This window comes from Trichoplusia ni, chromosome 13 (assembly GCF_003590095.1).
Source record: "Trichoplusia ni isolate ovarian cell line Hi5 chromosome 13, tn1, whole genome shotgun sequence".
NCBI lineage: Eukaryota > Metazoa > Arthropoda > Insecta > Lepidoptera > Noctuidae > Trichoplusia > Trichoplusia ni.
In genome coordinates, this window is record NC_039490.1 from 5792805 (window position 1) to 5810893 (window position 18089).

Here is an 18089-nt window from a genome sequence, read left to right on the forward strand (position 1 = left end):
CTTTTTTATAACTTCCTTAATATATTTAGATTAAGTAAATGGTTCTAAATTTCATGTTTGAAAACCGCGCCACTTTTTCCCGCTGAAAAAGTTGCTAGTGATGTTACACGACAATATATACCATGTTATGATTTATAAACATCTAGGGCAACACCAGAAACATGGCGTAGTCGATTATTTTTGACAGCTCGTGTAGATGTTATTGTAATCTGTGCGGTTGTCAACGCGCCTATGAAATATCACAGATAAAAAAGTTATTGATCGTGGGAATTGGGATTTTACTGAGATAAATTAGTGAAAATGCTGTAAATTACTCATGTTTTCATCGTAATAGCCTCTAATCACCTAAGCCTGTGCATGCATACAACCCTCAATCAACTATTATGACTTCACAAGTGAACGAAGAAATTGCGGACATAGCTATGACAAGCACCGAAGCAGATTCTTCACAAACACACGGGCACGAAAGTAAATAAACAATTTTCAATTATATAATAACAACAAATAATTTCAAGTTAAATTTAATATGTTGCCGGCAACACATTAATGCTAAGAACCTATAGGCATAATGTCCAGATCCTTTTAAAAGGTTTAGATTTTCGCTATTATTTTACTCTCTTAATAGTTGTAGGTAGAAACTAAAAAAACTATAGCAAATGCCGCCCAATTACAATTTTATTGATCTTGCAACCATTAACTTTCGTTAAATGCAGTTGCAATGCGTCCATTTGTACTAGTTGTCACACAAAAAATCTTTGGTAATTGTGATCCAAATGTGTAGAAACATTTCTTTTAAAGTAAAATCAATTTTATAATTACATCAACTTTACGATCACCTTATTAGATTACAGTGTGTTTTCTTAAGAAAATCTTCACCTGTCTTACACAAACATATTTCAGTGTGTCAAAGGAGATATAAACCTTTTTTGTTCCAGCACCTGCAAGTGTCACTGATGATGCATCGTCAAGCAATGCTGCAACTCCTGCGAGCAGTGAGGGCCAAGCCTCCAGACAGTCAAATCTTCAACGTATACAGCAGCGGAAACAACAAGTGTACAACTGGCCTCACAATAAGAAACTCCTTAAGTTAGCCATATATTCAGAATGCCAGGTATGTAGAATGATTAACTTGTATTTTCTCAGATTTAGCTGACTTTAAAGTAGTATTGATTTACAGGGACCAGGGACAAGTAATAACTTTCTTCATCTCATAATTTGCAGTCTATACATATGTAAAAATAGAAATACAATTTCAACTATGAACAATATCACAATATTACCTTTTTTTTTCAAAATTATACCCACATCGTTTTTTATTGCGAAAGACTATTTTGCCTCATTGCCTAATCTAAGTTAACATTGTCAATCCCAAAATAATTAACAATAACCAAATGTCTGTTTAGACCCCAGACTGCAATTGCAATGGTTGGAAGACCCCTGTACCACAACCAGCGGCTAAAGGCCAGCCTCGTGCTGACAACCAACCACTGGCAAACTTCAATGATCCATGCCGAAACTGTACTCATGTGTTAGGTAAGTCACAAAGGTGTACATATCATGTTTTTTTTTCTTTGAAGTAGTATATTTATCTATTAAGTTGTCCCAAAAACTTTGTGTATCATCCTAGCCTTTTCCCAGCTATGTTAGGGTTGGCTTCCAGACTAACCAAATGCAGCTAAGTACTAGTGTGTTTGAAGGAGCGACTGCCTATCTGGCCTCCTCAACCAAGTTAATTGGGCAACAAAATACCCCTTAGTCAGACTGGATGTCAGACTTGCTAGCTTCTGACTACTCACAATGCTCTAAAAAGAATGTATAAATAAAACCAACCAAACAAAGATATTTCTTTTTATTGAGCTACCAATAACTGGCAATGGAAATGATATTACTATTATACATATAAAATATTTAACATAATGATATTATACATTATGCAACAAAACTGGGAGCATCTCATTTACTTATGGGCAAAAAATGAGATTGCAGCAATTTTTTGTAGAACTCATTATTATTTTTGATGAATTGAAATATTTTTCATTTCTTTAAAAGCAATTGTTATTAAGCCTTGTAGGCATCTTTTTAACCCCAAATAATGTCTTCAAACATTTAATGTGTTTGTATAACTTCACCGACACGCGATGAAGGCAAAATGCATGTAATAAGCTATAAGGATTATTTGTATCTCATTGTAAGTGAACCTATTGTTCTTATGAGAATAAATTCTTTAAACCTAATGTTATGATACCGCCTATTGTAGTTATTACACAATTTTTACTTTAATATAGTACTAGCCTTTTTCCCAACTATGTTGGGGTCGGCTACCAGTCCAACCGCTTTCAGCTGAGTACCAGTGTTTTACAAGGAGCGACTGCCTATCTGACCTCCTCAACCCAGTTACCTGGGCAACACGATACCCCTTGGTTAGACTGGTTGTCAGACTTTTCAAGTTTCTGACTACCTGTAACGGCTGTCAAAGATGTAGGAATAACAGCCGGGACCCAGAATTTAACGTTCCTTCCGAAGCACGGAGGAACTCGTTATGACAAAGATGGTCACCCATCTACGGATCAACCGCGTCATGCATAGCTTAACCTGTGATCGAATCACTTATGCGGTTATAGCTTAGCCACGAGCTCCTCATCTGAATCTATTATCTACAATAAAAATAACATGTCACAACTCTTACAGAGAAACATGTGACACAATTGCAAGGATTGCCCGTGGCTGAGGTAAACAGGTTGCTGGGAGCTGTTGTAGATGTGGAGAACATCTTCATGTCAATGCACCGGGAAGATGACCATGATACCAAACGCGTCTACTATTATCTATTCAAGGTACATTTTTACGTTTATATTCAGTATTCTAGAACATTCTAAGTGAAAATAGGTGGAGTAAATATGTATGAAGCAAGATATGCTGCAACTTAGATTCCAAACTTATCAAAACATTTTCTCTAAAGTATTCTAAAGGCGTTTAAAGTTCATTTTATATTTCTGTAATTTCTGTCTGTTTGTATTTGTGTCTAATCATTAAAATTGAAACTGTTTTGATAAAATTCTACTAGCTAGCTTTAAATGGAGTAACTTAGGCTAATTTTGTAGCCCAAAAAAATATGTATTACAATTCGTGTAGCGGATTATCAGGCTATACCGACAAATAAGTGAAATAACCGTCACTTAATCGTTGTTAAGTAAATAGATCTACTATATGTTCTTAATGTGTTATTTCAGTAAAATGTTAGCCTACACCAGTTAATTTTTGTCATATACTTTTATTTACAGATACTTCGCAAATGCATCCTCAATCGCTCTCACCCTCGTATTGAGGGTCCCCTTGGCCAGCCCCCCTTTGAGAGGCCCTCCATAGCCAAAGCCATCACCAACTTCGTGCTGTTCAAGTTCAACACCCTCCCTCAAAGAGAATGGCAGACCATGTACGATCTGGCCAAAATGTTTCTACACTGCTTCAACCATTGGAACTTCGAAACCCCTAGTGTTAGGAAACTTGTAAGTACTAGTTTCTTTGATAGTCTAGAAGAAATTTTATATTGGAATATTGTTTGATGTTTTTTTTTTCGTTTTAGCAAGTATCAAACCCGGAAGATATATCGGCGTATCAAATCAATTATACAAGGTAATAAATTAAATATTTTATTATTATTTATGTTTACTAGAAGGCAGAATGTCTTCTTCTTCCATACCTTTCTATCTGACGTCTTCACACATGTAACACACTTTGCAGCCATATCGTCTTGGATACATACTATCCAGTGGCGTAACTATACTAAGTTTTTATCAATTTCAATTTCGAAAATGATCGCTCGGCACTAGCCGTAGTTACAGGGATGGTTATAAATAGCAGAAATGCAGTGCACACTTCAGGAAAGCTTGAAGAAATGAAACGGTTTTTTATGATCAATAAGTCGGCAAGTTCTGTTATAGAAGATGACGTTTCTATTTCGTGTCGAAAAGCGGATCTAAAACTGAGAATTTCCTTAGCAAACGAGACCGATATGTCTTTGCTATATAGATTGACAAATACTAAAGCTTTTTCTAATAAATCGTTATCATTTAATTTCGCAAAGTAGCAGGTTGCAAAATATTATCCATTTAGAGCATTTTTATCGCATATTGCATTTTTTTTTATATTAAATGAGGCAAGAAAAACTTATTTTTAGTACTCTAAGTCTAGACAAAATGAAAGACAAAAGAAACAATTTGACCATAGAGTATGTATAGGCAAATATATATTTTTGATAAGGCAGTTCTCTATGTCTCTGACCAAATTGAAAAACAAAAGAAACATGTGTGTGTGAAATGCATGGTAGCGGTGTGTAATGTGCTATTTATTGATTTAATGTACTTTATAAGCATTATTAATGAAAAATGTTAGTGTTCTGCACTTCTCCTACTCATAAACTATAAGTGTGCCAAATTTTATGCTCCTGCGTCCGCACATTTTTCGTAAAAAGGAGTCCAAAGCTTTGGACGTATTAATATACAGAGTAGGATCCTTCTGTGTTCGCGGCCCTCTCTGACCAGGGGGCCCCTTTTGGCTCGGGGCCCGTGGCATTTTGCCGTTTTGCCACACTATTGTTACGCCACTGATACTATCATTATTTATTTCCTTTATTTAAATTACATTTTTAAATATACATAAAAAACAATATACATAGAAAAATAGTGTCGATAAGAATATCGGCAATGGGAATAGGGCCCAAGCTGCCGGTGGTTATCGATCCAAAAAAGGAACCCCTCGCGATACGTGCCGTGGCGAGAAGTAAGCCGCTTTCTGAATCAGACGCCAAACGAGAGCCTCCTAAGGTGTTGGTCGACGCGCTTGGCTATTAAGCCATTGGCACTGCACTTACGACGAGGGGGGCAATTATTGCCGAGTCCGGCTTCCACAAGTCGACAACCTCGTCTAATATCGAGCTAAACAATAATAAAGCGGCTTCGCCCGCGTCGAGGTCGGTTATATCGCGTTTCCAAGAGAACTCTTCAAAAGTCCGAGTGACCGAGAGTTAAAACTATCCTATGTTCTTTCTCAAGGTCAACTCTATCTCTGTACCAAATTTCATTAAAATCTGTTCCGTGGTTTAGACGTGAAAGCGCAACAGACAGACAGACAGAGTTACTTTCGCATTTATAATATTAGTAGGGAGGGATGATTACACTAACCACCCAAGCCGTTGTCTGATGAGGTTATCTTCTTGCCAGATGGCTGGTGTTCTGCCACGTGCCCGCGTTCTGCGACTCGCTGCCGCACTACGACACGTCGCTGGTGTTCGGGCGCACGCTGCTGCGCGCCGTGTTCAAGTCCGTGTGCCGCCAGCTCATGGACAAGTGCCACTCCGAGAGGGACAGGATGCCGCCAGAGAAGAGGGTAACACAATTTTTGCCGTTTTGTACACTCATTTTCTTGTATGTTTGTTTGTTTGTCGGTACGTTTGGATTTTTGAAACTCAATTTTGAGGCACTGCTCGACAAGGTAGCGAGCTCAAATTAACAGGGTAACTTCAAACCTGATGACAATGCAATTAACAACTATAAAAATGGCTAAACCAATTTAGATAACATACGAATGAAGTGACTGGAGGGACTGTAGGGGAAAAACCTCAGTTCTATTCTTTAAAACTTGGAGAAGAAAGCAATAAACTATAAAGAGTCTAAAATATTAATAAATCTTACAATATAAAGTACTCATAGCTAATTTAATGTTAATGGCAAAATATTTTGATTAATACAATATACGATGTTAGGAATTACTCCTACCCGTCTTTCGAACTCGTATCATAGCAACAAGTATCAAGATTTTATATCCAAAGCGAACTAACTGACATGGGAATCACTTGAAGTTGCATAAGTAGTGATATTCTTTCAACTTTCAAACCCAAAACATTATAGAGAGGCTATCAAAAATATCCCCTCAAAAATAACCCACATTTTTGCCATGCTGGTCATGTACTATCCATATACTTAGAATTCTTAATTTTCTAGGTACTAGTCCTGACCCACTTCCCGCGCTTTCTGGCGCTGCTCGAAGAGGAGATCTTCAGCGCCAACTCGCCGATATGGGACCCCGAGTTCAAACAGATACCGCCGAACCACATCCAGACTATATTCGACAGCAACAATCGTAAGTTATAACTCGACGTATGTAAATGTCAAATGAATGAGAATGACATTCCTTTGTAATACAACAAGTGACTTTGACTTGTCAGTTTCCTACATTTAAGCAATTCGCGTTGTCCCGCAAAAAATTGCTTTTCTGCATACATTATTGTGCTTCCAGAACGAATATAATAATTGGACTTTTGTTAGTATCTCAGTTTTACTTTTATCTGCCCTATATGATTTTCATGTAAACTACGTTGATGATTAACCAATTTCAATCTAACGTGTTTTTGTTATAAGGACCATGTTAATGAATCTATTTGAACAGCAGGAAGGCGTGGCGCTGGTGAATTTGAACGAATCACCGCTACGGGTGACAGCAAAGATGGATTCACTACTGTTACACTCTCCTCAGGTGATATATCGTTCTTCTTTTTAATGTCTTCAACAACAAAATATACATAGACTTTAAAATAAGCTACTGAACCAAAGTTGATGAAAATTTTATGGCAATGATAGCTATTTCACATTAGATGAAGAATCAAGAGATTTGGTCAATTCAGTCCGAATTTCTGAGGTGACAAACAAAAATACGTACGAATTGTAAACCTCCTATTTGAAGTTGGTTAACAAAGGAAAGGACTCCTCAAACAAGAAATTAAATCCATTCGTCGTAGGGTATTTCATAAAGTATGAAGGATTGCAACGCATTGCCATACACAGACACAAAAACGCGGATGACGTAGCTCGGCGGTCCAGGTTTAGTCAGTAAAAGTCTGACACTACCCATTTCTTCCCCCAAGGGAGTGGGTGTCCGATAGGATTTCCCCGCCTTACAAAATAAAAACACCTAGATTGAAAACAAGCATTCGACTTACAAGCTTCTGACTGCCTGTAACGACTGTCATAGGTGTATGAATAACAGCCGGGACTCACAATTTAACGGGCCTTCCGAAACACGGAGGAACTCGTTATGACAAAGATGTTAACCCATCTACGGATTATATGAGGCCTTATATAATATGTGTAGGTACTATAAAGACGGAAGGCGGTAAGCGTGTGAGCGAGGCGGCCGGGCCCGGCGCCGCCAAGCGACGGCGACTCAACGACGAGCCCGGCGATGACGTCAGCGAGAGGACTGTGGCCGATATTGTGGCCACCATCACTGATCCCAACTATATGTGTGGACCTGATGTAAGTAAATACGACTATTTTAATACTCTCGCTGTTATTTAGTATTTGGCGCGGGGTTTCACGAACATTCAACCCATGTGCACAAACAAAGTCACCTAATCTCAGGGCAAGCGTTCGTGGATCACATAAACGCTTGTCCTACGCTGGATTGAACCCGTGACACGACGACCGTAATCTTAACAGTGCTTTCTTTTTTAGAATAGCACCTATTCGTAAGGACTATGGATCAATAATCACAAAAAAAATATTTTTAATTTGAGATGGGCACATTAAAAACATTTCACACACTTTAGCCTTACATTATTAATATATACTAACATACCAATACAACACATTCCAAACAAGACGGTAGCTGTATGCAGCCTAACTTACAAATTTCCATTTTAAGTAATCGAGATCGCCTACTGATTATATAAAATTTTCAGGCATTATTCCAAATGCAAGCGCCGCGAGACGAGGCTGCGAAGTTGGAAGAACAGCGCAAACTGATCGAGTTCCATGTGATCGGGAACTCTCTGACCGGACCCGTCAACAAGCAGACCATGTTGTGGCTTATTGGTAAGATAATAAAGTTCAAATTTCATAAACACAAAACAAGTGGACTAGACTTAATGTTTAGTAGTTTTGGTGGAAAATCCCAAGGTACTCGCAAGGACTCGCACTCACCTAACTTTTCGTTTCATTTAATTAAATTACAAGATTAACTATGTTGTATTGTTTCAGGCCTCCACAATGTATTCTCCCACCAACTACCAGAGATGACCAAGGAGTATATTTCTCAACTGGTTTTTGATCCGTAAGTTAACAAGTCTATATACTTCTTTTTAATGGTCTCTGAAGCAACCTGCTTCACCCGGAGTTACTGACGAGACTTTAGCCTCCAGTCAGAGCAAAAATAAGTCAGAGTAAAAACTAAAGGTAATTTAAGAATTAATTTGTTCTTTATTTCCTCAGGAAACACAAAACGCTTGCTCTTATCAAGGAGGGCAGGCCAATCGGTGGAATCTGCTTTAGGACATTCAGTGCTCAGGTACGTCATATTTTGATATCATAATTTGCAGGAATCAAATAATTTCTGATTTGACCAGGAACAGAGTTTTGAAATTTTCAGGTAGTTTTAGTAGTAGTAACAAATGAATAAATTCTTATAAATTGTTGATACATGTATTAATCCACTGTTTTTTCTTCTTTAATATTCGTGTGATTGATAACTTACCTTTGGCATACCAATCATAATAATTACCATCAAAGTTTTAGAAAGACTAATACAATATAGAAAAAAACTTCCGAGTTTCGAATGGTTTAAATATGTTCAAATTTCCTCTTTATGATAATAGGGTTTCAGCGAGATAGTGTTCTGCGCTGTGACGTCAAACGAGCAAGTGAAGGGTTACGGTACACATCTCATGAACCACCTTAAAGATTACCACATCAGGAACAATATTCTCCATTTCCTCACCTTTGCTGATGAATTTGCTATAGGTAAGTGTATTGCTATATAAATAATACCACCTTATAAATAATCGACTGGGCATAGACCTTTTTCATATAGGGTGGTGGGAAGTACACTGCAGGGTGGTAAGTTTATCATTAAAACTATTTGTATAAGGTACTTTTTAGTTCATCGTGTTTATTGTAAATGCTGCTACTGCATAAGAATTATTTACTTGAATGTTTTTTTTTATAGAGCTTTAGAGCGAACGTGTGCTGAATTTGTGATGTAGACGTTTATACAATACTTTTGGTTCCTTAAAAATCACACCCATATATTTTTTTTAAACACTACTATTATTATTAAATTACAAATACTTCGCTGTTAAATTACTTGGCAAAGTATAAATGGATATAGGTACATAAAAATGACAACTTGATTTTGCGTTTTTGTCAGTTAAAGTAACTATTCTTATCAAAATTCCCAGGATATTTTAAAAAGCAAGGCTTCAGCAAGGACATAAAGCTGCCCCGCGCGATGTACCAAGGATATATCAAGGATTACGAGGGAGCCACGCTCATGCACTGTGAACTGAACCCACGGATTGTGTACACGCAGTTCACAAGCATTATACGGAGACAGAAAGAGGTGATGTATTTAATTGATCGATAGATAACTTCTTTCTTGAGAATAATTACACCACTTCAGAGCCATTTTTTCTTGTGACAAGCTATAAAGTATGTACTATGAACAGATCCCAAGTTTAATCATAAATGACATGTAAAAGTAACTCTTATTTTCTAGTGTTTTATGAAATAAATTAAAGCACATCAAAGACCGGTAGAAATGTTAATCATCGATTTTTATAAAGCATAATATTTGTGTGCAGATTGTCAAAAAACTGATTGATATGCGCCAGAAAGACGTTCGGAAGATACATCCTGGGTTGACATTGTTTAAAGAGGGCGTAAGTAAAATTATTTATTTTTATCTGTAATGAGATCTTTATAACGATTGTTCTATAGTTTTCTTATATTCTTATATATGGACATAAAATCCAAAATTTTAATTATAAAAAAATAATTTATTATTTCGTTCATCAACGTTCGTTGTCAATTATCTACTGTAATAACTATGCTCAGAATGTTATATTTAAACCTAAAAACAATATCTCTTATTCATTTGAATAAATACATATAATTTGTTGCAAAACTTGAATATTAACAAAACCTGATAATGCGCACAAGTTGCCTCACTAACTGAGCAACTAATGTAAATGACCGAGAGTTAAAATATGTCCATGTCATGTATCCGTGTGGTGCAGGTCCGCAGCCTCCCGGTGGAGTGTATCCCGGGGCTGCGCGACAGCGGCTGGCGCGGGGCGCGCGCCGCCGCCGCCGAGCCCGACGCCGAGACCGACCCCGCCGCGCTCCGGGCCGTGCTGCATGCGGTACGGTGTGCATGCTGTACTACAACACACATCTCATCTCTAACCTGGTGTCAGGGCTTAACGCAATGTGTTGCGAATTCGATAGCCGCGTAATGCTTGTTCCGAGTCTAGGTGTCTTGTGATTTGAATGTTTTCGAAACGGGAAAAAATATATGGAACTATTTTGCCCAACTAAACCGCCAACCGATACTTTCAAAAACCATTTGAAAATGACCCCAGACGGAGGTTTTCATGTTGAATTGAATTAGCAAAATAATATCAGCATCCTGAATTCCATCCCATCAAACTAAGGGAACAGAGAGTGCACCTGTTGACGCACGCGCTTGTACACTATAATATGTCCCGCGCAGCTGGCTAGTGTCTTGCGACGTTGCCGAAATCGGTCAGGATACATCACACTAATAAATTCAAACGATAGATATAAAATATTGATTAATAACCTACCTTGCTACCGGTCTGTGTAGATCCTCCATTACTCACTATACAGCTATTAATCAAACAAATATAAATACGTACTTGCGTGTTTGTACTTACAGGTAAAGAACCATGCAACGGCCTGGCCGTTCCTGAAGCCGGTCGACAAAGCTGAAGTACCTGACTATTACGACCATATTAAATATCCTATGGGTAAGGATTCGTTACGTGTTACCTGGTTCTGGGCGAATTTATATAGTCTGTCGTTGATAAGTCTAGTACCGTCTCTATCCTTTTAAACCCGACGCGAAAAGAGGGGCGTTTGACGTGTCTGTCTGTAGCATGATAGCTCCCGAACGGAAAGAGCGGTTTCAGTGCGCGCGCGCATCGTGCGCGCGCGCTCGTCGTCGTCGGATGCGAATCGTGTAATTCTCGGAATTCAATCGGACAATTTCTCGGAACTAAACTGTTTGTACTGGTTATTGCAAAAGTTGAATAACTATAATGGTGCAGTGTAAAAAATGTAATAAGTTTGTGGCTGCGGCTAAGGACGAAATTATAAAGTGTAAAGGGACATGTGAAGCAGTTTTCCACAAAAAATGTGCGGCTAAAATCGTTAAAAACGAAAAATGTGAAGATTGCGTGTCTACGCCTTTGTCTGAACCATCTAGCCTAGATGATTCCAATATTAGAAGCATTCTGGCGGACATGAATAAAAAAATGGACATTATGTTCAATATGGAGAAAAAATTGAGCGAGTTAACTGATCTAGTTGATTTTATATCGGAAAAATACGATAAGATGTGTGAACTTCAAACTCAAAATGAAAAAAAGTTGAGAGCTTTAGAAAACAAAAACGCATATTTGGAGAAGTGTAATAAATCACTCGAAGAACGAATCAACGAGTTAGAAGAAAAAGACAAGGAGAAAAAGGTGGAGTTAGCTGGCGTAGAGAAGACCAGTAACGAAGATATACATAAGGTTGTAACTCAGATCGCTCAAAAACTTAAACTGAACCCCAGTGAGATCGAGCATGCCGAGAGGGTAGGCCGAGAAAAACCAGGGACCGAGAAACCACTACCAGTAGTGGTTACGTTAAAGACAAAGCTAGCTCGTAATAAATGGCTCGAGATGCGTAAGAGTAACATAACTAATGGGCAAGTTTATGGCACAAACAATACCAACCGCATTTACATTAATGAAAGCTTAACTCGATACAAAAGAAGTCTGCTATGGGCCACGAAGTTACAGCTTAAAAAAACCTATAAATATATATGGGTTCAAGAAGGCAAAGTACTCATAAGAAAAAGCGATGACCAGAAAAAAATTATTTCGATTCGTAGTGAAAGCGATATCGAAAAAATATTAAACAACGATGCATCTGGGTAGGCCCAGTCATTCATACCTACAGTTAACGCGCGCATGTAGTGCGGAGTACACACGGCGTGATCACATCAATGTTTCAAAATGGATAGATTCGACACAATTGTTGAATTGGATTATCAATATGATCGTCATTTAAACTTAAGTAGCTGGAAACTCAATATATCGAGAGATGAGAAATATCTGCGTGTATTGCATTTAAATATTCGTTCACTTAGAAAACACTTTAATGAATTACTTGTTTTTTTAAAAGGCTATACAGAATTTATAAACGTGTTGGTGTTGTCTGAAGTTAATATCAAAGCCGAAGAGGTATCGATGTATCAAATAGAGGGATACAATTTATTTGCTAAAACAAGAGAGAAAGCTAGAGGAGGAGGATTATTAATTTACATTAAAGAAGACCTTACCTTTATAGAAAAACCATCTCAACTCAGTTCCGCAGAAGTCTTGCATGGTACATTAAGTATGAACAATGAGTGCTTAAATATTATTGCTGTTTACAGACCGCCTAAGACAAACAAAATGCAATTTATTTCGGAAACAGAAATATTAATTAAAAAAATACCGAGAAACGAAAGCATTATCATTGTGGGTGACATTAACATAAACTTACTAGGAATGAATGACAGGAGCTACGCGACTAAATATAAAGACTGTTTGTGTGAACTGGGCCTTATGTGTGTTATACCGGACACCGAGGTCACGCGCGAGGCGATCGTCGCGGGTGAAAAAGAGACAGCTTGCATCGACCACGCGTGGGTGCGAGTGAGAACGCTGCGGGAGTGCGCTTCGTTCGTGATTGAGTGTTTTATATCCGATCATCATATGATTGGAGTCGAAATACCTATAGAAAGTGTGCAAAATGTGTACGATACGGGTATGGACTGTCGGTATGTAATTAACAATAAGTTAGTTTATAAGAGTTTATGTGACTATAACTGGACTCAATTGTTGGATATAAATTGTCCGTTAAAATTATATGATAGATTATATGATGTTTTTTATAAGATTTATAATGATAGCAATATAGTACTGCCAAATACCAAAAAACGAGTGCAACAACCATGGGTAGGAGAAGTTTTGAAAAACATGTTAAAAAGGAAAGATCACCTATTTAGGGAGTGGAAAGCAGATTCTAGAAATAATACTAAGAGATTAGAATACACGAGATATAGAAATAGGGTCAATAAAGTAATATATAAGGAAAAAAATAAATATAAACAAGAAGAAATTAAAAAGTGCAATGGAGATCCGAAAAAAATATGGGAAAAAATTAATAACTGGTTAGGTAAACGGAAAGCTAGTATAGATAGTATGATTACTAAGTATTTAGGTAATATTGATACAATGTATAATATATGTAATAAGTTTGCAGACACTTTTACTCAAGAAATTGTTAATATTAAGCATAATTGTAACATAAAGTTCCTAGAAAGATCTCAATATAATAAGCCAAGTAATGTAACATTTAGGTTTAGGCCAGTAGGTAGTGACACAGTAGCCAAAGTTATTGATAATCTCAGTAGAGAGAAGGCGCCAGGTATAGATTGTATCAGGGCGATAGATATAAAATCAATAAAAAAGCTGATTTCACCTGTTCTTGCACACTTCGTCAATATGTGTCTGTCCAAGGGGCAATACCCTAGTCTGCTCAAGAAAGCATTAATAAGACCTATATTTAAGCAGGGTGACCATACTGATTACTCCAACTACAGACCAATTGCTATTCTATCAGTACTCAATAAGATTGTAGAAAAAATTATAGTAGGTCAGGTCAGTGAGTTCCTGGAGCAGCACAAGCTGATATCAGATACTCAACACGGTTTCAGGCGAGGCTGTAGTACTGCAACGGCGCTGTCAGGTTTTTCTGAGTTTATAAATGACAGGCTGGATATGGGCCATCAGGTCCTAGCGTTATTTATAGACTACAGAAAGGCATTCGACACATTGGACCATGACGTACTGCTCCAAGCGATGGAGGATTGTGGAATTAGGGGACCCACTAATAAGTGGTTCCGAACATATTTAAGTGATAGGACCATACAGACTAGCATAGCGGGGACCAAAGGACGGGAAGCGGGAGTTAAGTTGGGGGTGCCGACCGGTTCAGTATTTGGCCCGGTTGGCTATATTATGCACGTAAACAGCGTCACAAACGTGGTAAAAAACTGTGAAGTGTTTATGTATGCCGATGACATGTGCTTAATGTACTCATCTCATAACATACACGAAGCCAGAACTAGCATTCAGGATGATTTCAATAACATCACCAAATGGGCGCATGATAATGGAATCATCTTGAATGTTAACAAAACCAAGATAATGCACATACATTCTCCTCACAACCGAGCAGCAAAGAGTACAAATAGAGCGGACATAAATATACAGGGCCACACCTATGAATGCTTACACGCGAATAATAGTAGTTGTTTTTGCCAAAATGTAGAAGTTGTCGAAACCTTTAAGTACCTTGGTCTTTGGGTGGATAGTAACGCTAATTGGCGGACGCATGTTGACACGGTGTGCACGAAACTCAGAACAGTTCTGAGTAAGTTCTACGCACTAAAAGCGCCACTAAGTAGAAAAACGCTACGTGTTGTTTATTTTGCTCTAGTCGAGTCGTTGATAGGTTACGGTTTAAATGTATATGGCCGCACATTCAAATCTTATTTAGATGACATTAAATCCCTGCAAACCCGGTTTTTGAAATATCTCGTACCACCTAAAGTTAGACATCAATGTAAACAAAACTATGATAGACTGTATGTTACCCTTAAAATGCTACCTGTGCATGAACGGGTCAAATACTTGCTGATCCTTGACCAGTTTTATAAAGAACAATTTAAAGTAAAAATAGTAAATAAGTACAATACAAGGCGTGTAAGAGAAAATAAGTTAGTCTGTCCACCCATAAAAAATTATTACGGCGCAAGAACCAATAAGTATTTGATCCCAGTATTGTATAATGATAATGACTGGTTGAGGCAAATGGACACACAGTTGAGCACATGTTCACTTAAAAAGAATCTGTTAAAAATATTAAACTTAGAATTTTCCAAAAATGTTAGTTAATGTATGTAGGTAGTCTGATGTTTTTAGTTTAAGTTAATTTCTATTTAATGTGTATTTTGATTTGCTTTTATGTTTATTTGTAAGTCCTGGTATGTTCCGAGGTTGTTTTAAATATTTTATAAAATGTAATAACGAGCGCTATTCCCGCCGTCAAACTGTCACAACAGTTTGGTGGGTTTATAAGATGTATGTTTTTTTGTTTAATACCAATAAAGGATTTTAATAATAATAATAATAATAGTTTTGTTTGTTTTGCATTAAAATTGAAATATGTGCCATTTAAAAGTTTGGGAATGGGGGAATTAGTTACGGTCGTAGGTTCTTAAAATTACAATTCATACGTAAAATATGAATGTTTTACATATTAATTCATTTGTTATTTTTGTAATTCAGATCTTCGCACTATGAGCGAGCGCCTGAAGGCACGTTACTACGTGTCAAAGCGACTGTTCATCGCTGACATGACGCGAATCTTCACCAACTGCCGGCTTTACAACTCGCCCGAAACTGATTACTACAGGTAAGGGTTTAAAGAACAGTATCCTATGATTTATTTGTTTTTTTTTTTAATGAAAAGTATATTTCAATACAAATCCAAACTTATTTTTTTTTCATCAACGACTATTAATTATGTAATTATCAAATACTTCCCTTTGATAACATGGATTGACTTGTATCAATGGCAGATTTAAATTGTCTCAAAAAGCATTTTTTCCATCATAAAATCATATAAAATGCTACTTTTACATATTTTACTTATCCATTATCTTGTTTCAGATGTGCCAACACTCTTGAGAAATACTTCCACACCAAGATGAAGGAGGCTGGGCTCTGGGACAAATGATACCCGGCCACCGCCACCTCCGCGCTCGAGGTGAAAAGTGAGCGGTCCTCTACCGACTAAACATGGAACTAAATATACCTTATGGGATAAAAACAATATTTAAAAAAAAGTATGTATTGATTTATTTGTGAAAGAAAACCAACAGCAACACGAATAAGTGATAAAACTAAGGTAAGATAAAGCCAATTAAAAGTTTTCACGAATAGAAATTGAATGTATTAAGTAGCTAGCTGGTCTCTGCAATTTTTCTAGCGTATTCGTGTAAAATACCGTTGAAATTAAGTAAGGAAAATTGGAAAGTTCATAATGATGGCGCGACCAAGATACCAAGAGCCCAGAACCCCTGTTCTGTGATTATAGTATTTATTGTATATATAGGGTGGAAAATTGCCTAAAATAGCTTCTCTGCTGGAGCCGTCTTAACAACCACAATTTCAACCCTGCTCATATAGCAATAGAGTCTATAATTGCTCCAGGAATTAGAGGCAGAAGTGACAAACCCGAGTACTTAAATGAAACTTAATTATAAGTGTTTCTTTCATTACATAATACTCTTGTGACAGACAAAATGTCTCGATAACTACTTAAAATTATGTAATGTTTAAGAATTCGGCTAAATAAGTCAAGTTCTGAATTACAAACATTGTTGTTATCCCGTAAGTCAAATCATTTGGTTCATAGTTAGTCGGTAGAAGTTTTATGTCACATGCAATCATTGTGGCATTATTAAACTCAGAAGTTTATTTTTATGTGATGACAGTTTTGTGCTATAAATTTTGTATTTTGATTTAAGTGATATTGTTAAATGAAATTTATTTTTGCTCTGCTATTTGCTGTTTAAAATTGCGTCTTTAAAATTGGTTCTCTGGTACCAAATTTGTTACCTGATTATGTCACTAATTTAGTGTAAATCTTGGATATTTAAATAGTAGCATAATATACTCCTAGTATTCCAAATACCTACCTACATAGGACTTATCAAGGCATTATTCGTCTGTTAATCTTTCAGTAGTGGGATTGGTGTTTAGTCTAACAATCAATAACGTCAGTAGACATTAGAATAAATGTAATAGAATTTTAGAAACCCGACGGCCTATAACCTCTTAAAGCAGTATGTAAATGTGTGGAAGAGATGGCGAATAGCACGGTGTCTCGCTTCAACAACTGATAAAATACTACTTTAAGATGTGCCTCGTGGGTTTGTTTGTTCCTTGATATAATAATATCTGTATATTAATGTGGGTAGTAACGGATTTAATATTTAGTAGTGGATTTAAGCAATTATTTGCTATGTATATAATAAGACTGAGTTTGTTTTTTTTACGTTGCAACATTTTAATTTGTTGTCCTCAAGTTTACCTAAATATAGGTATGTTTGCTCTTTTTTTACATTGTCTTGAAATGAAAACTAACCAAATAAAATCTCGAAAGTTTAATTGTAATATTTTAATTTATCTTTGATTTTTTTGTCAGTAGGATATTTTTTTTTACGAAACAAATGTATGTATTTTCTCGTGTAATAAGTTTTAATAAAATCATTATATTTAATAATCAATCGATGTTCTAGAATTGTTAATAAATGTTCAGTAGTAAAAGAATCGTAGTTGGTGTTTATCAATCGTGGCTCTGTTAGTAAAATTATTACAATTGTTCTAGAGTAGAACGTTTAGATTAGTTCTTTGTGTATATAAAGTATTGGCATTTCTGTCTCCGTAATAAGTCAATAAAATGCTTACATATATTATTGTTTCATTTCACTCTTATAAAATCAATTTCTTGATCATTCAAGGTCTACGATAGCGCATCTTCAGTTTCCTGAGGGTCTACCACCTCGTCTTCAAGTTGTGGACGCCTGACAGTGCTATATAAAGCGCAGAGCTGCTATTTCTCCCACACCCACTAAAGACAGGCGGTAGGAATTAAAATGCGTCACTTCCGACATAAAATTTTAGCGCATCCTAACGCCCAAAACTATAACTAGGCAAGCTGCCATGTTAAATGTCAGTGTTGCGAAAGTATTCCGTCTTTGTACATGTCGTTAGAGTTCAAAATCAGAATCTTACATCTGATTAAAAGATTAAAGATTTTGTTCGTACAAACGAGTTAGCTAGCTATCAGGAGAGAAGAAGTTAAAAATTAGTATTTTATTAAGTGTTAAGTGGACACTAGTGTTGATGTAGT

The 18089-nt window shown here is 36.7% G+C and overlaps 1 protein-coding gene across 3 annotated transcripts; it reads left to right on the forward strand.

Moving 5' to 3' along the window:
- Positions 1–199: 199 nt before the first annotated feature.
- Positions 200–17649, forward strand: LOC113499825 (histone acetyltransferase KAT2A). Of its 3 annotated transcripts, none has more exons than XM_026880369.1 (20): positions 200–468; positions 936–1111; positions 1404–1533; positions 2689–2834; positions 3282–3506; positions 3584–3633; positions 5220–5385; positions 6000–6138; positions 6445–6531; positions 7147–7310; positions 7736–7868; positions 8034–8106; positions 8265–8340; positions 8648–8792; positions 9230–9390; positions 9632–9709; positions 10067–10192; positions 10729–10819; positions 15458–15584; positions 15842–17649. In XM_026880369.1, the coding sequence occupies exons 1-20, from the start codon at positions 384–386 to the stop codon at positions 15906–15908; spliced, it is 2445 nt and encodes an 814-aa protein (XP_026736170.1). In that variant the 5' UTR covers positions 200–383; the 3' UTR covers positions 15909–17649. The 3 variants fall into 3 exon arrangements, with proteins under 3 accessions (XP_026736170.1, XP_026736172.1, XP_026736173.1); XM_026880371.1 differs by having other exon boundaries at positions 6448–6531; XM_026880372.1 differs by lacking the exon at positions 200–468 and adding an exon at positions 674–758.
- Positions 17650–18089: the final 440 nt, after the last annotated feature.